This window comes from Tympanuchus pallidicinctus, unplaced genomic scaffold (assembly GCF_026119805.1).
Source record: "Tympanuchus pallidicinctus isolate F22 unplaced genomic scaffold, pur_lepc_1.0 scaffold3, whole genome shotgun sequence".
Classification (NCBI taxonomy): domain Eukaryota; kingdom Metazoa; phylum Chordata; class Aves; order Galliformes; family Phasianidae; genus Tympanuchus; species Tympanuchus pallidicinctus.
This window is the reverse complement of record NW_026294747.1, coordinates 14484448-14511644: the sequence shown is the minus strand read 5'-3', so window position 1 is coordinate 14511644 and position 27197 is coordinate 14484448. Positions and strand designations below refer to the sequence as shown.

At 37.5% G+C, this 27197-nt stretch overlaps 1 protein-coding gene across 11 annotated transcripts in view; it reads right to left on the bottom strand.

Annotated features, from left to right (window-relative positions):
* Window positions 1-27197, bottom strand: part of CHID1 (chitinase domain containing 1) — a 127633-nt gene that overhangs the window by 92386 nt on the left and 8050 nt on the right. For all 11 annotated transcript variants that reach the window (XR_008208951.1, XR_008208953.1, XR_008208954.1 and 8 more), the window contains exons 6-8: window positions 26551-26657; window positions 25032-25093; window positions 18673-18765 (exon numbers count right to left, since the gene is read on the bottom strand). Coding sequence is in view for 2 of the 11 variants with exons in the window: in XM_052692756.1 (XP_052548716.1) it covers window positions 18673-18765; window positions 25032-25093; window positions 26551-26657 (262 nt within the window). In the remaining 9 variants the exon portion in view is untranslated. The remainder of the gene's footprint in view (window positions 1-18672; window positions 18766-25031; window positions 25094-26550; window positions 26658-27197) is intronic.

Sequence of the window (27197 nt, the reverse complement as noted above, 5' to 3'; positions counted from 1 at the left end):
AAGTAGATGCCAATCCTACGAAGTGGCAGGGATGTGACTATAAAACTCTATTCCTCTGTCCACTTTGTTTGAAACTGGTCAAAAACTAAATAAGCTTCTGCAGAGGGATGAAGGACAGAACAGAACAGATAAAGCTTAGAGACACCTTGTTTTCTGTGAAATCAGAATAAAAACAGAATTAATCTGTGCCTGCAATAGTATTGGATGAAGCAGGCAAGTCAACAACGGGACCTTCATATGATACTCCTGTTCAGAGCTTGAACAGTAATTATAGATCTAATCCTAGCTGTCAGAAAAGAACGTGACCATACTGAACAATTAACCAAAAAGACAGATTCTCAGACAGATGAAAACAGATTTAATACATAGTATGGGCTGAATTCCATGCAGCTGATAGGGGATCTTAAAATGCATGGCATGATCCCACCTCTCCATCAGTGAGCACATCCCTGCAGACAATGTATCAAGACTGTTATACAGATGCACATCACTCAGTAAGCATTTCAGAAAATGCACGTGATTAGTATTCAAATACACACATTTGTAGAACTGCATTCTTTTTCTATAGTTTCCTTCTGAGAACAAAAAGTTGCAAGAGCTGAAGAAATCTAAACGATAGTACACCCCAAATCTCAGTTAAATCAGAGCTTAAACACATTATCTTATTCTGCAGCCTACGCTTCCAGATCAGTATGACAAATCAGGGACTGTACAAAAAAAAAAAACAAAGTTTTTTGATCACAGTGTTGAGGTACATCCATTGCTGGAGAAACAATTAATAAATTTCAAGTTATTACAAAGCTCTTCCTCTGCTTACGCTCTCTGTGCAAGTCCTATTCCTTTTAGAATAGAAAGAAAAAATCAAAGGTAACTCCATAAAAGCAGTACAATCACCAGTGCTCACATATGCTCTTCTGGTTGTGTTCTTTCATCTGGTTCTCCTCTCAGAAGACTCTCCCAGTTTCACACATGAGACTCGGAAGAGACTCGGAAGAGAGAAAAAGGAACTTCCTTGCCCTTCCAACCAAATCCCATCATCTTAACATCTGCAAACCATATTTTCTTCACATAATATCAAAGATTGCTGTACTGTTAATGAAGCCAGATAAACTTCATCACAAGAAACGAAAATTTTGAAAGAATGAGAAAATAAAAAATGGAAACTTAAACAGTTAGCAGTTAATTTCTACTGTGCTGAGACACCATGAGCATCGTTAACTTTTAAGTGCACCAACACACAAAATATTACAGTTAGCACAAAATCATTACATCAGCTGGAGACTGACTTAAGAATCCAGATTTACAGGCTTCCAACAGAAGCTTATCTATGGCCGTTCATAGGAAAGACCTGAAGAAAGTTGAGTGCATTACGTCAGAAAATTCAAATTGAAAGAACACCAGATAAACACCACGGTGGAAAAAAAAACAACACACAAACAGTAAAATTATTCTTTACTTGCAGGCTTGAATCTCTCCTCACCTTTTTCTTGTTCTCAGGGTCAATCATATTATTTTTGATATATATCTGGGGGGGAAGAGGGAAAGTTTAAAATGTATCTAACATCTTAAAGGCAGTATTTACAAGTTCCTCTGTAGGAAACCACTAAGAATGAACGCTACTAGCCAAAACCTAGTACTTCTCACTTCATTTATTTAACATATGCATAATAATTATTATACACCTTGAGAACCTTTTGGTTTATGAATTCTCTTCCTCTAGATTTAAGATGCTCAACAGCCACCACAGGAAAATGGAGCGTTTCACTGCCTGCAGTACTGATCTAAACACAGAATTTATACTGACCTGCTTTTGGGGTCTAATTTATTGACAACATATGGCTTTTTAAACTGGGAATATATTTTTATTAAGTGTGCAAACAGTTACAGTTAGTTTAGTAAATATAAACAAACAGGATTGCCAAACAAGTTTATAAAAAGCAAAAGCACGAGCATCGGTTTTACTTCTTAATTACGTTTATATTTTCTGGTTAAATTTTGAAATCAGTCATTTTACACAATCAGTTTTCAGTCTCAAGAGACAAGGGAAGGAATTTGCTTTCTTAAATGAAAACTTATCATTTGTTATCACAAGCTTACCATTCTGGGACAGCATCACATAAACACCGTGCATTTTAAAACAAAATTACTGTCAGTTATTGCCTTCCTATTAATGGATGCCATTATCGGCCCTATAAAAAACCCCAGTTAAACAGTCTTTGGAATCACGATGAGTACCAACATCACAGAAGGGATCAACATTTTGAGAAAGAGGATCCTGCATCTCTTAATGTGGCATTAATGTAATGAGATGACTTGGAGTTAAGAACAGAAAATGTGTGATCCTCACGCTATTTTGCATAATTCCACATTTCTGCCTTGATTTCTAAGCATTTGCAATATTTTGAGCCAATATTCCAAAGATGAGCTATGTTATCTCTTCTATTTTCTAGGTAGCTTTGCCTATTCATCTATTGAATTCACATTCCAGATTATAATTTAGCAGAGGTAGAATATTTGAGAACACAATTCACGTTTCCAAGTAGCAGTGAAGGAATGTGAAAAACCTGGTAAAATCCAAGACCAAACACTTAAACACTGTTTAAACAACTCATACAAACACTAGAACATTTTATGGTAAACATCAAAAGTTCTATACTGAAATTTTCAGATCAGATTTTTGAAAAATTTGAATGAATTGCTCACAATTCAGGACAGAGGTTGTCCCTGCAGTAATGCATCAGTTTGCTGATGCACAGAACAAATGGGCAAGCTATTGTCTTTCCAATACAGATCATCAGCTATCAGACTTCCCTGTTCAGTGTAAGGGTTGATTATCTCTGACAACAATCTCTGCTTGGAACAGGACAACAAATGACTATAAATTACAAAACAAGCAGATCTGAGGTAGACATTAGGGTGAACCTTCTAACGGTGCAGGTAATCTGGGAACATTATGCTAACACTTGTTCACTGGTAGATTTTAAGAACTCATGCAATTAAATTCCCATCAGAAGTGAGTTACAGTTTATTTTGCCTTAGAATAATGTACCTTCTACACCATTCCCTACTATCCATGCATACTGAATTCAGAAAAATAATTATCCAACCCTTCTTACATACTGTCTTCAGCTGCTGTACTAATTTCACAAAAGGAATTATAAAATTAAGATGCCTTCAGAAAGTATAAGGACTCTGTCAGTTGAGCACCAGAAAAATCACAAATTGAACAACAAAAATGAATCCATCACAAAAACACAAGCATGACTTTCCCTGATGTTATTAGCATTCCCAACTTTTATTCATTTTTTCTTCATGGCAAGAATCTCTCTACTAAACTCTCAAATTAGATCAGGATAGGCATTTAAAAAACAAAAAGAAATCTAGACAATTTGACAAGCAAGAAAACTGCTAACTGAGTGCCAGAGATTCACAATACAAAAGAGACAAGAGTGGTCACTTCACAAAATAACAGAGCTCCACATCATTGGGGAACTGAGTGACAAATAAAATCTTGCTGTATTTTGGTCAGGAAACAAAATAGGATTTGCAAACCAAACGGAATTTTTGCAGAACACTGAGGGCTGGCACTCTTCCTTAATATGCATATCCCATCCCAGCTGTTGCCTTTGCAGTACTTGCTCTCCAAATAGAGAGAAACACGGGATCTGTTCTTGTCATGGAATAGCCTACATAGTTTTCATGAAGCCAAACTAATTACCTGTGGCCCATCTGGTTTAAACCAGCATCAGAACTCAAGGAGGAAAAATGTGCCAACAAATACCGGTCCTGAAAAGATGGCACGAAATCCCATCAGACACCCAGGAACAAATGAGCCTGAAAACTGCTGTCCTTTCTTTCCTCTGACAGATTCTTTCAGCTAGGGCTGAGGCATGCAGGCAGGTCAGTCTGCACTGCTTACACTGTATTTTTCAGGTGACTTCAGAATTTGCATCTGAAATCTGTAATAAAATAAATCCATCAGTTTGACAAAAACAGATATATCTGAATATCAAAGAAGTAGCTTATTTCAGGACTTGTCATTGTATTTACTGTTTACATTAAAAGGTTCATCTTTAGTATCGTTCCTGTCACATTGCTTCAGCCTCTTCAGAGGAATCATTTATGCGAAAAAATGAACATTCACTGTGTCACCATTTGGTTCTCCTAATTTCCAAACTATTCTAGTAACTTGAGTGCCAGGGCTGAATGCCCAGGCAAGTCATGCTCCAATAGCAGAACATCACGCAAAACAAGCTTGTACCCTAGAGCATATGAACCTAATTTAAAAATTCTAACACACCAAATGTAGGCTTAATTCCTCCTCAAAAAAACTAAAATGCTCATCTCCACCACATTTTTTTTTCTTTCTTTTTTTTCCTTTTTTTTTTTTTTGGAAAGTTTTCCAACATCGCTCTGAAATTTATGCAGTCATTGCTGGATAGCAGCTGGCTCAGAACTGGTAATTATGAACACCAGACATGGTAAGGAATATATTCTTTTACACTCACCTCTCTTTGAACATCATTAGTTGACCTACAGATTATTTTAATGACTCTCTCCAGTGAGAATTCAAAAGGTGATGTGTACAATTGTTTCAACACATGAGACTACAGCCAGACTTCAGTTGCATTAATTTTATATAGTGAGGTGCAGTCTTTAAAAAGCCACTTACTTCTAAGAGTAGATGTGTTCCTCTCAAGTCATTTCTAAATCTATAAAAAATGCATCAAACCGTTCATAGCTGTAGTCACAGCCATGCTGTACTGGAGCTGACAGCCCAACAAACAGTAGCAAAAACAGAGAAGTTTTCAGCAAGGAAAACATGTGTCCCTTAAAGCCATTAATAAGCATCCAGATTTATTGCAGCTAACAGATCCTAGTCTATAAAGAGATGATGCAACTGGCAGATCTTCACTAGAAGTAAAGCCTCTGCATAGTAAAGAAACAAAACCCATGAGCCCAATGCCATGATATAAAGTATGATTCAGTAGTATTACTATCATTAGAAGAAATTATCAAACTTTTTCCAGTAACAGTTACTCAGAAAGTATTCAGCAGTCATCTCCTACCTAGTTTTTTGCTCTCCTCAATATAAACTTGTATTTCAAGCTGTATCTTGTCTTATAAAACACACATACTTTACAAGTTCTCTAATATGCACTAAAAACTATTATACCAGTCAGCTGGTCTAGACAGCCCACTTAAGAATCATTTCTATGCCTCCTACACTGCTGAATTTTATGAACAGAACCTGATTTCAATATCTCCATACATAACTGTACCCTCCATATTCCTGACAGTGCTGTTTTCAGGATACTCACAGGAAAATTAACAACTCCAGGAAAGATGGAAGGCAGGGTATTTATTATCTACTAGGCATAACAAATAGGAAACTGTGCTTAGTACAGAAAAGTTTTCAGATTTTGCTTTCCACATCTCATTTTTTGTACACTACAAATACAGAGATGGTCTTCCAGCACCGAATTCCTTTATTAGCAAAAACAAGCATGGGAGAGCATCATCGGTGTGTAGAGTAGCTAATCATAAATAACTGTAAAAGTAATTGTTGTGGCTTTTTTTGTAGGTATTGGTGAAAGCAGAATCCTATTTAATAAACTCTACTTAACAAAACTATTTTTTCCTACAGTACACTGTTATTTGACATAACAATTAGTCTATTTAAAACTTCATCTGAAACAAGCAAGGGATTTTCTGCTATTTTGATCCCTGATATTGTTTACTTATCAAAATTTAAAGGATCTCCATCCTGCCCACAAGTTAAGGCAAGGCAGTGAATCTTCAGCAGCTTCTGAATATGACAGATATTTGGTAAGAAAACATAAATTATTTGAATGATTACAAGTGTCCACTCCTAGTCAACTTTTAGAAGATTAAACCACCTATTTCCTTTAACACACATGCAAAACACTGGCTCATTGTGGCATCTACTGAGGTGGGCAACTGCAATGGCAGTAAGCAGTTTTCCATCATATACTCCTCCTGTTTTCCAACAAAGTATTCATATATAAATTTGTAGCGAAGGAGAAAAGGAGCATGGCAGCAGAAAGTAAAATCAAGGAACAAATTCTCTGTCCTGCTGCCAATCATAACCCAGATGAAAGACAACAAAAATAAGCAGATTCCCTCTGCTCCCTGAAAAGCTCTGAACAGCAGAAATGAAGATTAAATAGATTCTGCTAATTTTCTTTGCACAACAGCTTAGGAAAGAAAATACTGCAGCTATTTAAGACAGTCACCCCTAGAATGTTTTTTGCGGACAATAAATTGAATAGCTAAAATCTGAATTTTAGAGAAGTGGAAGTTTAGCGGTGGAAAATACTGACATGGTACTTAAAGGAGCTTTAACTAACAGGGAGAGAGATTGTAGATTTTTCTTCTCTTACATATTCAAATATGGACACCTAAAGTTAGGGATTTTGCTGAACTTTGATGAGGAGCACATATTATGTTCTAATATTTGAAGACAGAGGAGCGGTTCAGATTCCTGCAGCTTTCAAATGAAAGCAGCTGCACTACTGCTGTGCATCTCATGAAGCCAATAAAGACAAACGGTTTGATATGGACTATTTGCCAAGACTGCAGCAGTATTACTACGTTTTTTTCCAAGTCTAGAATTAAAAAAGAAAAAAAAAAAAAGTGGAAAATAAAAGGCACGTTTAATTCCAGATTCAACAGGGCATTTTTTGTTCACAAGCAATAAGATATAGAATCATAGAATCATAGAATCACAAGGTTGGAAACGACCTATAAGATCATCCAGTCCAACCATCTCCTCATCACAGTTGCCACCACAAGCTACTAAACCACATCACGCAGCACGTCATCCAGATTCATCCAGACGCCTCTTGAACACTGCCAGGGACGGCAACTCCACCACCTCTCTGGACAGCCATTCCAGTGCCTGACCACTCTCTGAGAGAAAAAGTTCTTCCTTATGTCCAACCTAAACCTCCTCTGGTACAACTTGTGGCCATTTCCCCGGGTCCTGCTCGTTGCCTGGGAGAAGAGGCCAAATCTCTCTTCACCACAACCTCCCTTCAGGAAGTTATAGAGTGCGATGAGGTCTCCCCTGAGCCTCCTCTTCTCCAGACTAAACAATCCCAGCTCCCTCAGTCACTCCTCATAAGACTTGTGCTCCAGACCCCTCACCAGTTTCATTGCCCTTCTCTGGACACGCTCCAGGTCCTTTCCTGTACATCTTTCCTGTAGTGAGGAGCCCAAAACTGAACACAGTACTCAAGTTGCAGCCTCACCAGTGCTGAGTGGAGGGAGGATGATCACCTCCCAGCTCCTGCTGGCCACACTATTTCTAATGCAGGCCAGGATGCTGTTGGCCCTCTTGGCCACCTGGGCACACTGTCGGCTCACGTTCAGCAGAGCATCAACCAACACCCCCAGGTCCCTCTCTTCTTCACACTCATCCAGCCACTCATCCCCAAGCCTATAACACTGCATGGGGTTGCTGTGGCCAAAGTGCAGAATGAGCGAGTGTGTTGCACAGTAAAGTAGTATTTTGCAAACACTTTAGAGCAGGTATTAAAACAGCATTCTAGAACAGCAAATTGAAGAACCTGAATATCAGAACTTCTGTTCTGCAAGATATTTTGGCACAAATAGGAAATCCTTGTTTTTGGCCACCTCTGCTTCCAGCTGCTTAAATGACTTTCATCAGTTCAGTTGTCTGGCTTTCTGTTAGAGTTCCAAGAGCAAATGTTTACTGTTTAAGCATTTCCTTCTTGTACATAGCTGAACAGATTACACAAAGTTTAGCGTAACAAAGATTGTAATAATTTGAACTTTAGCAACAATATTTTAAAAAGTAGTTCTCATACAGATGCAAGTAGTTGTCCCTCCCCCAAATCCATTGTTGACAGCTTATATAGAGAACAATTCAGAACATTATACAACAGTAGATCTCGATACACAAAACTTACAGGTCTAAGAGACAGCTGAATGCCACAACAAACAAAAAACATGAAGAAACATCCACTCATTCTGACCAGTCAGACTAGCAGTCTAAAGGAGGAAAATTGCTACATAAACATTTATATGTGAACAGCAGAGAAGACAAACAAAACTTGCCAGCTTCTTCAGAAAGGTTCTCTCTCCACTTCCCGCTCCAACAGAAGAACCATTTTTTAATCTAGATAATGTCTTCCTTCCTGAAGAAAGGTTCAGTATACTCTAATTTTCACAGCCCTCGTGCAATTCTGGAAGGATTTCTAATAAGTTTCTTTGGAAAAAAAAGACTGAATACTTACAGTTACTAACTATCTTGGAATAATGCTGCCTTAATAGCATGAGATGTAATAGGAACCTGCATCAACTGCTTTCTCCCCAACACCCTAAGAAAAAAGAATGCTGTTTCAAAGCTACCAGACACAATTAGTCTTTCCATTACAAAGAAACAGGAATTTAGAATCAATGCTGCCATAACTCCTTCAATCCCTTCTGAAAAAAAAAAACAAAACAAAGCTAAACCAGTCCAGAATCATTCTTCCTGACTCTTTTCAGGAATGTCAACAGATCTAGTTTCTGTAACAATGAGTACATTATAACAAAGATTATAAAAATAATACAACATGCCATTTGAACATAAAATACATTATCTTTGATGCCTTAAATCAAAAGCACTTTAAGTCAGAAAAAGAGGAAAATTGCTGAATCACAGTGAAGCACTGTCAGGGCTTTATAATCTCTCTAGTCTAAGTACAGCTATAAAGTAATATCTTTTGAGATACTTTCAGTTTTTCTGGAAGTCCCTCATCTCATAATGCACATATAAAACAAAAATACCCACAGCAAGCAACTTTTCATTGCTTTTAAAAAGTGTAGTGTGAACAACACTTGGCCTTGGCATAATCCAAATCAGTTATCAAATTTTAAAACTTCAGACTGTTTGCAATGTAAAAAGTGCTATGATTTCCAATTCGTTTTCATTAAAAGAGATCAACCACAGCAAGAAGCAGCAGTTAAAAATTATGGTTGGGACATAGCTGAGAATTGAAGAGAAGCAGAAACACACAGAGATTCTGTGTTTCACATATGAATGTGGCAAATTGCTCAGAGCAGGAATAAAACAGACACGTTATCTCTTAGAGACTGTTCTGTCATATGAATGCTGTGTCAGTTTTAGATAAGTAATGAAATCCGTATCAGGCTCTAAATTTAACAGTACGACCATCTTCAGTGTTTTTGACATTGTTTTGGAAATGTTTGCCCGGTATTTTGATTCAGGTTAAAAATTTTATTTGAGGATGAACGCATGCCTATAAAGTCTCAATCTAAGAACAGAATGCCAAAGCCTTCAGCTCCCTCCATTCCTTTTCTGTTATATTCCCCACCTACCTTTTTTAATCTTAACTAAAAGAAAAACTTCTTCAGATTTTTGGCTTTGCTCAAACTTTAGTAGGAAGGCTTAACAATGAAAGTTTTCAAAAGGTACCTACTAACAAAGACTAAGGTTAGCTTGAGTCTCAGGTATGCAGCCTGCACAAGGAGCAACTCACAGCTCAAAGGAAATAAGGGAAAGCTGTATTTGTGCTTCCTTTGTTCCTGGGACAGAGGAAGGAGGTTACAGAGTGTACTCTTTCCTTCTTCTCCCAGTGGCTCAGCTCTCCTTCCTTGTACTCTTCTGCACAACAGGCACTTAGGGGGCACTTACTCTGTCACCCAAATACATTAATAAAGGTGTTGCTCTTCCTTTCCTCCTTGCAGTGTCCTCCAAGCTCTCCTCAAATGAGACATTACCTATTTTTTAGCATTTTTTCTTTCTTTCCTCTAATCACTCCATTTTTCTAAATCTTCCAATAAACACAGTACTCCCAAACAGTTTTCCACGAGACTTCCCAGCACTGGGAAGTATAATATTTACCTTTTGTCACCCTGACATCTCTGTGCCAATCATCTCAAAATGAAAAGTAATTATCCCATATACCACATTCTGCACATTCTGCTCAATCACCTCTGATTTGTACTGGTAAGCATGTTATTAAGATACAGGTAAGAACAGATGCTATTTTGTATGCTGCTATTTAATATTACCAAGTTGGACTTGATAGAAATACCAATGCATAAAGCCACCTTGTGTTCCTTCAGGCTTCTTAAACAATTGAATTAATCTGTTCTTAAAATTGTATTCCATGTACTCTAAGCAGGACTGATACATTTGAAACTCCAAGCACAAACAACAGTAGCAACCACTAGTTTAACACACCGTAACACTAAGTGTGAACTCTTAACAGTAATAAAATGACCGGTGCAAAAATGCAGCTCCATCCTACCCTCGGAACATGACAAAACAAGTTCTCACTATCTTAAATGTAATCTCTCTTTATAAAGAAAAATAAAGCTGTCAATGGTATGTAAAGCAAATCAAAGGGTTTCTTGCATTTATTTCAGATTTTACTCTTCACTTAGAGATTCTATACAACTTCAAGGGAAAAAATGATCTCCTATTCAAGGAGCAGCCACTGCCTTGCAACCTAAGGATAGGATTTGTAAAAGAATACCCATCATATAGAACATAAACAGCTTATTCAAAGCACCTATATGTAAGTAAAGAACACGGTGTTATATTATGAAATTTGTGATGAAGCCAATACTATTTTTATTGCTGCTTTGTTCACAGGCTCCTACTTCATCAGACAATAAAACTCTGAGGAAAGTCAACAATCTGTAAATACAGAGTTATTTCACACACTTTTCAGCAGGAATAACAGCTTTTTATGACTTAACACCCACAAAGCTGATCCTTAACACTGTTATGCTGGGTCTTAAATCTGTAATAAACTATAAACGCTAGAGATGTCCTGATTGCATTTTAATTTCAGAATGCCTATGAGGACAACATCCTATCTGAGGATCCTCAGACCTTTTGCCTGCCTTTACTCAGTGCAGAAACAAAAAAGGAGTGTTACTGAAGGGGTTGCTGAGCCTGAACAAACTATGTAACCATCCAATCAGATTAAATTCAGCTAATTGCAAAAGGCAAAGGTTGCTATTCAAATTCAAAGCCTCTTTTTTTTTTTTTTTTTCCCCAAAAAGCATTCCTGAAGTATTATAAAGTTTAGAGAAGCAAAGAAAATAACTCAATCTCTTTGATTTGCAGTCTTAAGAAGACAAGTGCAGCCAAATATCAAGTCTCATTCATATTTTCCTTGCAATGACATATTTAACCTCCAGCTAATACCTATATTTATGTGCTTTTTTAAAACACTGGTTCCTACTTGAAACAAAACAACAAAAACTAACACCACAGCAAACAAACTAGCCCCAAAAATAGAAAAACAGAGGCAGAAAAAGGAAACATTAGTACCACTAGCAAATCAGAAACCAGACTACAACATAAAAAGTAGCTTCTTCCTGCACAGCTACAATATTTGAAGAGGCTTGCAATACTATTTTCACAGAGAGGGTGGTGATGCGCTGGAACAGGTTGCCCAAGGAGGCTGTGGATGCCCCATCCCTGGAGGCATTCAAGGCCAGGCTGGATGTGGCTCTGGGCAGCCTGATCTGCTGGTTGGCACATAGCAGGGGGGTTGAAACTAGAGGATCACTGTGGTCCTTTTCAAACCAGGCCATTCTATGATTCTGTGATTAGTAATAAAAGCCTATATGATATCATGTTCAGAATTTTTTAAGGCAGGAATTTTACTGAGGCCAGGATTAGTCAGCGCAGAGTTACCCTTCATCACCAATTATTCAGTGATCAAGAGCAAAACTTATCTGCCCACACCTTGCTGTTTTAAATACAGTGCTCATTTAATTTCTACCTGCTTCCACATCCATGCATGCTAAAAGCAGTAACACGCTCTAACATTTTGAGATAATCTGTTGTAAGACAGGCTGGAAGTCTTCAGCAAACCATCTGCACAAGCAACCATTTACATAGCACAACAGCCCTAGCACCTTTTCTCAGAGGCACACAACAAGACTCATCCCAACGATAGTTGCTGCATGATATCTACACACAAACAGTGTCCATCACAGCTTTGTTTTCTGCTTTTTCTCTTGCAAATATGATGCACTTCTTGGACATCCAGTGGATGGAAACGTGAGCCATCTGATCGTGTTTGATGCTGAGGTAGCCCTCTGTGACAGCAAAGCTTGTTGGATTCCTGCCTCCCCATCAGCCTCTACATGCATTGACATTTCACTGTTTATACTAGTATAACTTTCTCTGGACAATGCCGTGAACAGATGCATTTTTAAATGCTCTATACAGATAGATGAAATGTCTGCTGTTTTCCCCCTCTTGTGAGGATTTCCTGTAATTCAGAACATTTCGAAAGCAAACCAAAAGTCAAAGGCTTTACAGGATACTTTGTTATGCAAGCAAGCATCAGACAGTGGATCTCTTAGTTTAAGTTGCTTGCAAAAACTGCATCCAAAAAATTAAACAAATGACCCAATATGTTTTCTTCCTGCACCATACAAGTGATCTCATGCACAACGATGCATTTTCCAGACAGTTTTTCCTGAAGCAAACGGATATTTTTAGCTCTTAAAAGTGTCTCTTTTCAGATAGCGTTTGCTGCCAGACTGCTTTGATCTTAATGCATATCAAAGGAGTATAAATTACAAATTCCTAAATAAACTGCTTACATTTAACTATGCACTCTCTTTAAATTTTAATCAGGGTAGAACACAAAAGAAATAATGTTTCAGCTCCTAGGATCCCAGCTGGGTAGGATATTCCACGTCTCCTTTATCAGTCCTTTGCCAGCTGCTGAACTCAGAGATATTATTTGATTCTTGATGGTACTTATTTCCATGCCTTTTGCTGTCTTTTTGGTTAACGGTCTACAGTGACTCCAACAAATAAAGGATATAGATGCATTAAAGGATGCTTCAATCCTGTGTAAGTCTTGAAATTCAAATCAAGAGACAAAAAATAAGATATTCAATACACAATGGGAAGCACATTTCAGTAGAAGCTTTCTTATCCTGTAAATCAGGATTTCCATGCTCAGCAACTGTCTAAAAAGTAAAGGCAGAAAAAACAAAATCAAGATTCTTCTTACATTTATCATTAAATCCAACATACTTATAAGCTTTAAAGCAACTGTGGATTGTATATATTTTAGGATGTTTCCATAAATGATGGATGTGTTTTTGACTTCCTGTCTACCCAAGAAGTTGAAGTGTTTCTTCTAGTGACCACAGTACAAGGACAAGAATGGAAGACCAAGGTAGATGTCCTACATAACAATATTAATCTAACAGAATGTGACTGATCTATTCTCTTTTCAGTGGTCTGTGGAGACACGACAAGGGGAAACGGCCATAAACTGGAGCATAGGAAGTTCTGCTACCAATATGCAAAGGAACTTCTCCATGGTAAGGGTGACAGAGTGCTGGATGGGCTGCCCAGAGAGGTTGTGGATTCTCTTTCTCTGGAGATATCCAAGACCCGCCTGCAAGCTTTCCTGTGCAACCTGCTGTAGGGGGCCTGCTTTGCAGGGGAGTTGGACTTGATGATCTCTGGAGGTCCCTTCCAGCCTCTACAGTTCTACGATTCTGTGATTCTCCTGCATAGAGGTTTATGAATATATCCCAAAAACACTGGGAATACATAAAGAACATAAAGAAACAAACTTGATTAGAAGAATGAGAACTTTCAATCCTCTCATATAATCCATGACTGTTATTTTCAAGTGCGGGGAAACAGAAATACTTTACTACCCCTTTACAGAACAAAGCCATCAAGGAGCAGGAGTGTAATATATGTTCCAGGTCAAAAACTGCACCTTGGATAGACAGCTCTTCCCATCTCTAGCAGGGCAGCCCTGAATCCCAATTCACAAAGGTTTTGGAACTGTGAACCCCCTAGCCTGTCAATATTCAGCACAGCTACAGGAGTGGCAATAGCTACAGGAGGTCCAAACCTCAGTGCAGTGTTAGACTGCTAAGCAGCATGGAAAGATAGAGTTACTGACAGAAAATCTTGGCCAAAACAAAACATGAATGCAGAGAGCTTACAGCAGCTTCCACTCCTGCTTTAGGATCTACAAAAGTTAGATTGTGACTGTATTTAAACAGAACAGACGTATGTCATTCTGGGTATGAAAATGAATCTGGTAATAGTAATAGGTGTCATAGTGAGCAGTTATCTTCAGGTTTGTGCTGTTTCCACATGCTCCCAAATGCCAAAGGAAGTGAATGCACCTCATTGTAACCACTATTAACAGCAGTTAGTTAAATTTTACCTCTGCATGCATTAGCATTTTAAATGCATTTTTCTGATCAAGTGATTGATAAAGCGTTTCAGAAAAAAGGTTTTAAGTGTTCTCCTTTGCTTTATCTGTAACGTTACAATTAACAGGAACAGAAAATTGCTTTAAAAAGGAAATACCAGTATGAAATGCAAATCATAAGACAGCAGCATGAAAGATTAGAATAAGTGACAGGCAGGAGAGAAGACCTAGTTCTTTCTCATTATTTTTGATTTAACCACGGCAGGAGAATCTCAAAGTATTTCTGTTATCACCCCTGAATGTTCATGTGACACTAAGGTGTACTACCTGCAGCATAAATGCTGTCATAACCTGAACCAGTGATTGAGGACCTGGTGGGAAGGGAGGGCCATCCTAGGGGAGCTCAGGTGTATGCAATGCACCTGAGTGAACGGAAGGAGTGGAGCCAGGATCCACCCCTTCCCAGAGCTCATTTAAGGGTTGGCAGTAGAGGTAAGGAGTATCTTGCTGGAGGTCCCTGCCTATCTGAAGTCTTTTGAAGGTAAGCAGTTTCTTTCCTTTAATTCTGTGTCTATGACTGTTGCATTTGAGCAAGTCTTTATTTGCTGTAGTAGCCTAGGACCTTGCTGCTCTGCTGTTGTTGCTGTGCTTTCTGTTATGTTACATGACCTCCTGGTGTTCCAGAAAAATCCCAAGAATGACTATTAATGGTTTCTTAATGTTACAAAAGTTCTCATGAGCAGGGATTGGTTTTTCATAATTTGGTTTCTGCGTCTGTATTTCTAAAGAAGCGCTGAAGTCGTTAGTGTGGTGTAACGATTCAGTACAAAGCGTATCGCTCTTCAGTTTACTGAGATCTGTGCCAGTGCTTCATTGGGTAATAACCAAAATAGTCATTCAGTTTCTAGAACCTTCTCAATAGTAAAAAGCTTTCATTTTCACAGTAAAGCCATCAATGGATTACAAAGCTTCTAAACTTTTATATTATGAAGCAACCTGAATGACCCATCAACCTTCTCTTGACAGAGAAAGCCTACCTTCCTGAGGGTCCCATTTTACTAGCTACACAAATGGCTCTCAAAAGCCACACAAAAACAACTAAGATAATAAGGAACAACACAGCTGCCCAGGAGCTCTATCTAACTGCAACATGTAATGCCTCATCCTGATCAAAAGCTCCCTTTTCTAATATCCTCAACGTTCTATGTAAATGCTATAATTTCTACCACCTCCTCATTCTACTGTGCTGTCTAGAAGAGGTTGCAGACTTACATGATGCAACAAAGAAAAAGGAATATCACATGCAGGACTGTTGTCCTATAAATACTTCAGTGATCTAGCAAGAGTATGGTGTCAGGACTTTTGGCCTGAATTGGATTTGGTGCATGACAAGGTTTTGTGTGTTGCCACACACCAAACAGCCTCAGAATTATAAGCTGCATATTCTGAAGCAGGAAAGACAGGAGAAAATACAGAGCATGGAAAAGAATGGGGAACAAACCATGGGGGGGGGGGGGGGGGAGGGGAGGAGAGGCAATACACAGTGTGCAGAGTCTGGTGTTTTCAGAGACTTGAATCTATTCTCTTAATGCCACAGTGACCTAGAAACACAGTATTGTTCTGAAGACTCACACAGTACAACATGAACACTAGCACTGAGGTAGAAACAGAGGGTTTTGACTGACTGCTTCGCCAATTCACACGAAATTAATCTTGTTTGCTTTTGCTATAATATTAACAGATAGTTTATTCCTCTTTGCCCTTGAAAAACTGGTAGGCAGCAGCATGTGGAAGGAAAGGGATTTTACATTACATCAGCTGCTTTATTTGAAAGGTATAAAATATTTGTACCATGCAACAGTGGAAAAAATAATTTCAGATAATATTCAAAAATTTTAAATAATTTTAAAAACCCTCAATCATACTTTGAGACAATCAACTCAATTAACTGCACTCAGATTTCATCTAGCTACAGAAGAATGAAATAACAGGTGGGTATCACATTGGAGCTTGCTTTCCTGTGTAGGCAAGGAACATATATCCTATAGTCAGGACTTGGTTTAGAGGGGGTTATATCACTAACCAACAGCTGAAATGTCATCAGAATTATAGTGGCAATATGAATGGCTCTCAGAACAGTGTGATATTTTTAGTCACTGACTACACATTGTCTAAATATTTTCAATAGGCAGCATTTAAGCTCTGCACAGATCCTGGTAGGCAGAAGTGCTTAGTTCCCCCTTAGTGCTGGGGGACCTCCCCACAAAACTCAATAAAACACTTCCTGAGATCATTGCAGAGAAAAGGCCAGCTGCAGAATACCCAAGGCATTTACAAGCTTGTTCAGGCATTCCATTTTTGTCAGCCTTCTTGGCAACTTGAAAGTAAACACTCAAAAAGATTAAGGCAGTCTACAAGAAATTTAGAAACTTGTCCAACAACTCCCCCTCCTCCTTCCCCCAAAACTGTGCTGTTGTAAAGCAGTATGACTGTGAGCCTGTTCATGAAATTACATGGTTCACAGTAAGAGAAATCAGACGTGATCGGTATTTTTTTTTGTGGTCTCACAATTCACCTAAAATTGCCTAACAATAGCTCTCCATGTAAGACTAACTCACGTTACTGGACTTTCATGCGCAGATGCAAGGCTGCTGGTTGAAGAAAAAAGGAAATGTGGAAAGAAAAATCTCTTACTGCTGACTATGCAAATATTATCAGCCTTTCCCAGTTACCATTATCAGCAAGTCAAGCCCAGTAAGCCAAAAAGAATTGCACAACCACAAGGAGATAGCATTCCATCAGGTAAAATTCGGAGATAGAGAACAAAAGTGACGTAGAATCAATGTATGTGTCTGATTTGATGCCTACTCTGCAGTTAGCAGAACCATTGTAGCACTCTGAACCACTTTCTGTGTATGCAAGACTCTACAATGGGTCATGCTTTGTCACCCTGCAGTATATGACAAAAACCTCACCTTAAACAATGAAAAGGCCCATCTTAAACAACTAACAGGGATTTGGTACTCCTTATTCAGAGTTGAGAGACTGCAATGTACACTTCTACACTTGGCTTATCTATGGTATAACAGAGACTCTCATTACAGGGACCCATAATTTGAGGAACAAGGAAAGGGACATTGGAGTACAGTACCCATATTGTCACAGTTATCTATGAGATAATGCTTTCCTTGCAATATGTCCTTGTAATGCTATTGCATACCATAAGCACTTCTACATAGTAGGGCAACATATAACTACGCTCACAATGCAAGGATGCCATGCATTTTTTGACATGAAAAAGTATCAAAAAATGAACAAGTGTTACCAAGTAGTTCTGTTCATAGCAGGCAAACCTCCTGCTGAAAAAGCTTTGTGACATTAGCATAGCCTACGCTTCAGTTTGAAATGACAGCACTGCAGTTCTGTCACTCTGCTGACATCATGAATCACCTTCCACCTACATGGCTTCAGTTTTATCTGCTTACTCTTACATGGATATAATCACTGATTGATTACGTGAAACCTGGAAGGGTGAGATGTAAATCTCCTAAAACACAGAAATATGCATTTCCAATGGCTTCCCAGAAATAGTACTACTAGAGATGTACAAACTGGAGAAAAAAAATCACAGCTTTACTATATGTGTCTTGAAGACAATTTTCTTAAAAGTGTAAAAATATAAAGAGGATTCAAATTCTTTTTGCATATATTGAAATTATATTCTCATTTTCCAGGTATGTTTTGATTTCGTTGTTCTTGGTTTTTCTTGCTTTTTTTCCTGCCAACAAATCTAAACATAGAAAGTAAATCTCTCTGCTATAAACACTGAAAGATATGAACTGAATACTGTTAGTGCATCGAAGAACACATCCATATCCACTGGCACACCTATTGGATACAAATCACTGCACAAATAAACACAGTAATTAGTAAGAAGACAATATTTAGAATTGCTAAATTCATTTTCTGTACATGCGAACAACTAAGTCAAACCAAATAATTTTAGAGAAGACACAACCCTATTATAGAAGAAGAGTCCAATCTTACTTGATTAAAGATGAGCATTATCTATCATAGGTGAAACTATGCCCAGGGGCTCAGAAAGCCTTTATGTGCTATTTTTGTGACAATTCTTTTCACTCCTTGGCAACAAGTTATTAAACTCCACAACTGCTTTGCTCTTGTTCTCCTGGAAGTTTTCACTAGACATTATGGGGTTAACACCATAACAGGAAGTCCCCCTGCAACTTACTTTGATTTCAAAAGTTATGATGTATTTATGCTCACATATAGTACTCAGACTATTCAGTGCAACATGAATCAAGCAATCAAACTCTAAGAATTTCTTACTCATTTAAGTAGCACAGCTACAAATAAAGCTTTCAATTTTACAGTGTATCAAATAACAAAGTATTTCTTGTCTGCAACATGCTGCCTGCATAGGAATACTCACCCTGCTGCAACTGCCGGAGGTATGACTAGTATGAGTTTTAGTTGTGCTTCATGCAGAGCTTCAGAAAGGTGAATGAGCAAGTGTATCAACTCCCTGAAATATAAACATACTGTTATAGGGACAGACAGAAAACTAGTCTTACTGGTTGACAAAAGCACTATTACCAGTAACAGCAGAAATAATCGATAAGATGCAGCAGTCAAGAAATCCAAATGCAATTTCTAGTGGATGATTTTAGCATTAAAAAAAAAAAAAAAAAAGATGAATCAAAGATTTACCTCCTTATGAGATTAAAAACACTGAACTGCTGGAGGTAGTCTTAATTTTATTGTAGCCAGTGATCACTTTAGGGATGTTTTATTTTAATACAATTATTCATTGTTAGCATGTAAATATGATATATGCTATCAGAGCAGGCTACTCCTTGGAGTCCTATTCAATAAAAAGGATGAATCAATGGAAGAACCAAATACTGTTCTGAAACAAGCAATTATTGCATAGGTTTGAGTTAACTCTGTGCTATTACAGAAAAGTCTGAGAATTCACAGAGGTTTTCCCAGCAAGATGTGCAATCTTCAAGGTGTATTTATGAGGCCTGCTTTTAGAAACATTTCTGTTGCTGTTTCAAGTGGTTTTTTAATAGATTTGTTTCCCAACACTTTACTGTATAGCCACAAAATAAATGCCTGGAAATGCCATTTCTGGAATTATCATCTCCTATATGCATTAAAGATTTTTCTCAAAAGTTGATCTCCACATCCTAATTTCAATAGGAAAATAAGCTCCAGAATTTTCTTCACATAATCTATTTTGAGATCTTTCTTTCAAAAGGTGATGTAAATAGCAAATCCTTCAAAAGAGACTAGGAAAATAAGAAAATTTAAGTTACTTTTATCTAAAGAGTCCAATGAGACATTCAATTCATGCCATAAATAAGGCCATCCTGCGTGCTTCCAAGTCACTTCATTCCTCAAAACACTGACTTCTATAACTACCTGCCAGCAGAGATCCAAAAATGCAGACAGAAGGATATCTGCAGTGAGTTCTAGACCTGTTTAGAGCTATGCTTAAACTTGAACTGAGTAAAAAGCAACTTCACAACCCATTCCAGCAGGTGGCAAGTATTAGAGCAGGCTATACACTGGAGGTCATCTAAGTTGTTTGCTCCACTTATTTATCATACTGGATTAGACCAGAACTTTCACAGACTACTTCCAGTACTGCAGTCCCCATCAAGGTATTATCATCCCAGAGATATTGTTCTAAAATCACTGATCTTCCATTTAATCATCTATCACGGTAAAGATGCTTGACTTGCACAGTATAGACGCTATTCAGAATAATTAAGAAGTTTTATTTGCACTGAAACAGTTTAAGAATCAACTTAATGCCAGATGAAATCCTATAAAAAATCATTACTCTTAGATTCTAACAACAAAAAGTTTTATCACTTTCCCAATATAATCAGTATTTTGCAGTTACAATCTGAGAGTTGGCTGTGCCAAACAACTCCCATGTAGTGGAGACACAAAGTTATAGGAATCAGCATTTAGTCTACCTGCAGCATTCTTCTACTGAGAAGTAACAGCTTTACATTCCATTCTTCACAATATGCATTCTGTATTAAGAGTGTCACTATTCAGACAAACCAATTAAGCATGGAGGAATTCTTTTCCAGAGAAAGCATTAAAAAAATTACAATGCTAAACTAAACAGACTCTTCTTGACTGCCACCATATGTATCACAACCCCCACATGACACAGTCTTACTGCAGTCTTACTGAAAACTATAATCAGTGTTAAAACTAGCTAAGCCCTTTTTCCTACAGGTTTTTGTCTCATGGCTAAGTGACCTTTTAACTAATTATACTTGAAGTAGTATGAATGTACCCTTTATTAGATGTCAGAGAAGCTACTTACAAAATAAACTTGATTGAAATCAGTTCCTCTGGTATTGAGATTATCCTGTGCCACCACTTCATCAGCAGGATCTCTCTTCTCTTTCTGAATGCCTCTGTTAACTTGTACGACCTCTGAACTGCACAAAATATTTTCTGACTAAATTGGAAAGGCATACCCTGTCATATAGAAATCCTGCAACTGTAAATGAAGGACAGAGATTGGTGGCCTGATATAGGACCAATAGAAAGTTTGAACTGCTGTTTTATTTTGTAGAAAGCACAATAAACTAAAAAACTAACCCTATCCAAATAGCTTCCACTTCCTCTCCCCCAAACAAATCTAAACAACATAGCCTTGGCCAGGAAAAAAAAAAAATTAGCTTCAACTTGGGCCAGGTCAGGGAGTGAAAGTGTATCAGGATAACTGCAGATTATTACTCAAGAAACCTAGGTGAACATCTACTCACTAACCTGTCAAGCCAGTCTCAGCCCTGAGATCTCTACTGCAGATCAAATAGGATCAATGGTTATGGCTGAAGACTTCATTTTGGTTAACTTCTGTTTGTCAGCCAAGATAGATTATATAGACCAAATGTGCACTCTTGCCTCCTCCCCTAAGCAGCAATAACAGAATGCTCATTGATTGTGTGCTACAAATTAAAACTTTGCTGTGCCCTCGCAGTGCTTTCCAGTGTGCTACCACAATCTTTTCCCACATTGTCACTGGTAATTTTGTGAGGACTGTTGACATTTTAAAAACTATAATGAGGTATGGGTAATTAGGAATAGAATCACTCTTTCTGAAAAGTCCACGTTAAATATTTACCAGAGACTTCACCCTTGTCAAATTTTACTTCATAGTAGTAACTAAGACACTGGCAGCTTTAAGACCATCATGAGCTAATTAAGATCTACTTCAATCCTATGCTATTAGGCCTTCTATTATCACTGCTTTTTGGAAGGTTGGTTGCTTTGTTTTTTGTTGATTTTTTTTTTTCTTTTTTCTTTTTTTTTATGTTCCCAATTTCAAAGTATTTTTTCCCTTACAAAGTATGCAAATTTCCTTCATCCAAGGTCTGAGAAAGAGTTATTTTTTCAGGACTCACTTTTTCCAACACTGTCAGTCCATTGTGTTTGGGACATCTTGTAACAGTTCTCTTCAGTGCATAAAAGTGGGCTGTCAGGCTGTCTGAAAAGCACTGCAGAAGATACTGCTACATTCTTGTCTTCAGTTACGTGACCCTTCAGAACTCTCCAACTTTCCAACTTCTGCCACTTTCTTTTGTAAGTTAATAGTCAGTGCTCCCTGAAATTTATGCCTTGTCAAGAAAACTGGACAGAATAAAGCTGTCTACTTCAAGAAGAAATTGCTCTTTTGTGCCATTTCATTGCCTAGTTAATACCAGAAAACTGGAGTGAATTATGGCAAATCTTTGATTAATAGATTAATTTTTCAGGGACTAACATGAAGGATAGAAGTGCCAGAAGAGGTTTTTGCTCCTATACTCCTACCAACATTAATAAGATGTCTGAAGGTCATCTTCTGCATGATGCCAAGTGCCTGCAGCATGCGGTGGGTGAAAAAAAAATTGTGTTTTTCAGATTGATCCTCTGTGATGGCAGTGCCATCTGTCAGCTAATGCCAGACAAAGCAGAATAACACGTACACCTTCACATACACCATCAGATTCTGGTGAAAAAGGCATGAATGTGCCCACAGGTGTCTGGGGAAAAAAATAAAAATAAATCCATGCAAAATACTAGCAAAAGAGACATTGTCCTGTCTGGCTGTTATAATTAAAACTGAGAAAGCATAAGTTTTCCTGTTTAGTTCACGATTTCCACCACATGCATTTCTTGAAATGCCACGGTTTAAATAACTTGGAATATTCTGTTGTAAAATCAATCAATGAACTTTTAGATTTAAAAAAATAAATAAATTAAGAAGCGGGTTTGAACTGCAAGGGACAATAAAATGTATTAGAATTGAGGTATTATTTGCACAAGACATTTCAGCTGATTTAAGTTTTTGTTTAGAAACTCATTTCCTATGTGTTAGAATCAAAGACATGAAGCTGAGTACTTTTTCATTATGCAACAATTGTCAGCATGAGAGAAAAGAGCATCAGTTAGTTTCAGTCATTTATCTCACAAATTTGTCTTATATCAGTAATCAGGAGCTTCTATTCTTGCAAACCACAGAAAAGAAGTAGGTACCTACAAGAGGGTACCTCAAAGCATCTGTACTGGACTTCTACATGAGCCTGAACTGATCAGTGTTAGGCTCCTGCAACGTAGGTCCACACATATCTCAGTACAATTCAAGTTTTTCAGATAGAATAGATGGTATTTCAGCACCTGAATATAAGAATCTAATGCCATTTATTTACACCCAGGGGTATACAAAGCATGTATGCAGAATTGTTGGCTAAGTTTCAAGGCATTCAGGGCCCTCATACCCAAAGCAAACAGCCATAAATTAAGTTGATTACATTTTTTAACATAAAGCCAGGCAGCCACATTTAGGCACATAATTCTTTCTCTTCCGCAAAATTTACACAGTAAGTTAACAAATTAATGTTATATAAAAGAAAATAGCATGAAGGACTGGTATAATTTAAGACTTCACCTCTGCTGAGCATTATGGAGCAGGAAAAAAAGCAATCTTAACCCTAAATAAGAATCATTACAATTACTACATTCTTAGTCTTGAAAACAAACAAGGATTAAGCTAGCTCTGCTTAAGAATATGTAAACAGAAGATACAGTGGGCCTCAGACCACACTATTTCACTTCTTCTGGAGTACCAGCTAGGATAAACAGGAAATTGAAAGTTCTTCTTATGCAACTATTTATTCCTTGCAGGAGGAAATCTCATCTGTTTCTGATGTTGGAGTGAAAACCAAAAAAAAAACCCAAGATCTTTCTAGAAACATGCGAAGAGCTGAAAGGAAAGTAGATAAATTTGCTTGTTCTTAAAAATCCTCAGTGATTACAGGTTCTCAGTGATGCTGGTGAGAGACCTTGCAGGCTTCAGAAACCTTGTGCAATGCTAGCACTTTTACTGTTACCTACTTATATAAAGATGCAATGGGTAGAGCAAATGATGTAAGGATGTTATCAGGCTTCTTGAATTCCACTAAAGTTCAGGTTCAGCCAGTAAAAGGAAAAGGAAAAATAAAAAAAGAAAAAAAAGGTATCTCATAGAAATACTGATCTGAATCAGGAAAGCCTACACTATCTACCTAACAGTTAATATCAGTACCTCATATGGAGCACAAATAATTTCTATTCTATTAAGGCTTTACACGTCTGAAGGTTAAAGGGTCATTTCTGCGTTGATACGTTCCCATCAATTGTCCCCAGCTCTTCTACTGTTAAGAATATGATTTATACTGATGTTTATCGCTTTGGAAAAGCAGACACGGATCATGTATGAATCACGTTGCAATACTGCCACTCTGTGGGCTGAAGATGTCATGGCTCTACCCCTTCCTAGCAGGGATGAGCAAAGCAAAGGGTGGGTAGCCCATGCTTACTGATTTATCAGGACTAATTCTACTCTGCTATTCAAAGGCAGATTAATAGATCTGAAAGTAAAAGCATTTATTCAGAATGCTTGTCACTGCTTGGCTTCTCAGAGACATTCTGCAACTTAATCACCTCAACCACATCTAGGGCAGTGGTGGGTAAACACACGAGTGAGTTTACAGCTAAGCACTTAAATCAAAACTGAAAAGAAATAATTTATAACCTTTATTTATACTCAGGTTTTTCTGCCAAACATACACTTTCAGACTTCTGGTTAGGACAATCTTGAAGTCTTGCTTGCTTGCAGCCATGTCTAATCAAACATTACTGACTCAGAACACATGAGGCACTCACCGTTCTGCTCCTTGAGAATCACCTTCTCTTCTTATTCCTGTTTAGCAATAACTGAAAGACGTTGAATATGTAGATCAGCTACTCTAAAGTTCTAAAACTGTTGTGCCTGCAAAAACTGAAAGCCAGTTTCTCCATAGGTTTGCTTCAGATTGGGGATTTTCATTCTAATTTCAGCACATTCAAAAGACCTTAATATAAAATCCAGGAAGATTTCCTAATTAACTCAAAGTCAGTGCTATTTATCCAGTAACACATACCAGTCAGTGTGACCATAAAGGCCAATGCCAGCACCTGAGCACACATACAGTTGAGGTACTCTCTTCATCCTTGTTCAACAGTAACATCTTGCACAACTGAAATTTTAAAAGTTGATGTGGTCTGCTAATTCCACTATGAATATTAATACGTAGCCTTTGAGTTCATGTAGAACAGTTTTAAGACAAGTGGAACAAGAGTTAAGTGTATTTATTTATAGAAAATGACAAATTCAAGTCAACGTGGACTAATTAAACTTTCAGAAGATACTGTAAAAGAGGCAATTCTTATAATTGTATCCTAAAGACTTATACTTACTTTTGCTTTTGATTTCCTAGCTGACTCCAAACTTCAACTACAAAGCCATCAAAATTTTCATTCTAAAAAAAGAAATTGACAACAATATACACTTCATCACCACGCTTATTCATTATGCTTGCAGAGATAATGCAATATTGAAGCACACAATCAGTTCAGCTGTTCTAGCAGTATTACAGATCGAGCATGCTTCATATTCTTACAGCAATTTCATCTCAAATGCATCATTTCATGAAGAAGTCAAAGTGAAGCACAAATTGTATAACTAAAATTCAAAAGTAGAAAACCTCTATTAGTTATGCATGACTGACTTTTACTCTCACAGGATAAACCATTGGGAAAAATGCAGCCATTAATGAAATATGGTTGTTAAGCAAATCAATTGAAACACATTTACATGTATATTGGGAAAAAAAGTCATGAGCCATTGACTCTAAACATGTAAATACTAAACTGGAAAAGTCATTATTCCAAACATCTCCAAAATTAATATTTCTTATGGAAGTTTGTTTACTGTGATCAAGGATATCGCCGGACTGGAGCACCCATTCCATAAAAGGTTAATTGTTACAGAGGACCTAAAATTGATGTGGCAGTTATAAATTTTAAGAAAGTATTCAGTTCACCTCTTCATCCATTTTCCTCTAGAATGCAGAAGATTTATTTACATCTTACAGCAAGGGAGAGTATTCTTATTCTGACAGTAATTAGGCAGGTTTTCACAAAACAGCCACTAAGCTGAATGTCTCTAGGGTGCAGTCTGTCCAGTCCTAGAAGCATTGTTCCAAAGCATTAAGCTGAGGGGATCCAAAGGAAGTCTTAGCAAACAGTAACTGTTCCTTAAAGGAAACCCTCTTTTTCTCTCCCTGGACTCTTAACTGTTTTATCAGACCTGAACAAAATTATGCAGTAAATGATATCTGGCAAGCTATTCTTGATATAAAAAGTGACTAATTATGTCTAGTACACTGAAGCCTGAACATATTTGTGTAATACAGAAAACAGCACTCACTGTACCCAAGATTGTTTTGCAGCCCCTCAAAAAAATCCAACACAATAACTGTAAGAACAGTTTCTGGCTGTTTTGTCGTTGTTATTTTTTTTTTTTTAAGTAATTAAAGAAATCACTCTGCTCACTAGGTGACCTTCATGAGAAGTTTATTAACTCTCCATTACCGTTTTGATATTATTCTGCACATCAGCTGGCTGGAATGGGTTTTATCAATTAAGAGTTTACAACAGGTGGAAGTGTGCAACTGCCAATGATAACAGGTTTAGGATAATCAGACTTAAGTAATTTCACTTCAGGCTTTCAGTTAACTGTACTTACTTATTGCTGTGTTTCATACATATAGGAATTGGACACATTCTAGAATATACAGTTAAGATTTGTGTCTCATTCATATTTCGAACAGAACTTTATTTTGAAGGATGAAAACTGGAAATGAGAAAATATATTTTATAAAAGGAACCAGAAACCATGTCACACTGTCTCAAAAGCATTGTTGAGGTCTTTTACCTTGGCTAGTAGAACCATACTCTGTGAAAGCTCTTCTATCTCATCTTCACTGCCAAAAACACTTTCAAAGTCCTGGTAAGTCCAGCCATCAAACAAAATTCTAGGCACTATCAAGCAAAGAAGTCAATCAGTAACGAAAATTTAACAAATTACTATCTACATTGCAACATTTCTGCAAAAACAGAAATATTATTCTACAGAACATACCAGCAGGTAAATCACCAAACAATATATCTCATCACTTGGACTGTTGTGTTTTTTTACTCTAACTTTATCAGCACAGAAAAGTTGACACCATAGAACATTCTTCTTTGTTTTATGGTAACTTGAACGTTAATTAATAGTTAACTGATGCCAGTTTTAAGAAAAGATGCATTCAACTGACAACTGAAGTTCCACTTAGGAAGCTCTTAAAAGAACACCAAAATGAAACAGCAATCCTTCTGTAAGTTGTGCCTCTCTTCTAACATGTGAATAGCAAGGTAGAAAAGTTCACCTCAAACTCTAATTTAGTCTAATTCAGCCCCATATTCAGCCTTTTGCTCCTTTCAAGAGCCTATGACAAATCCTAATTTTGGAAAAAAAATCAGTGCTTGAGGGTACTTCTCACCCCTTTTTTCCCCCTCCACCAACAACACATTTAAGAC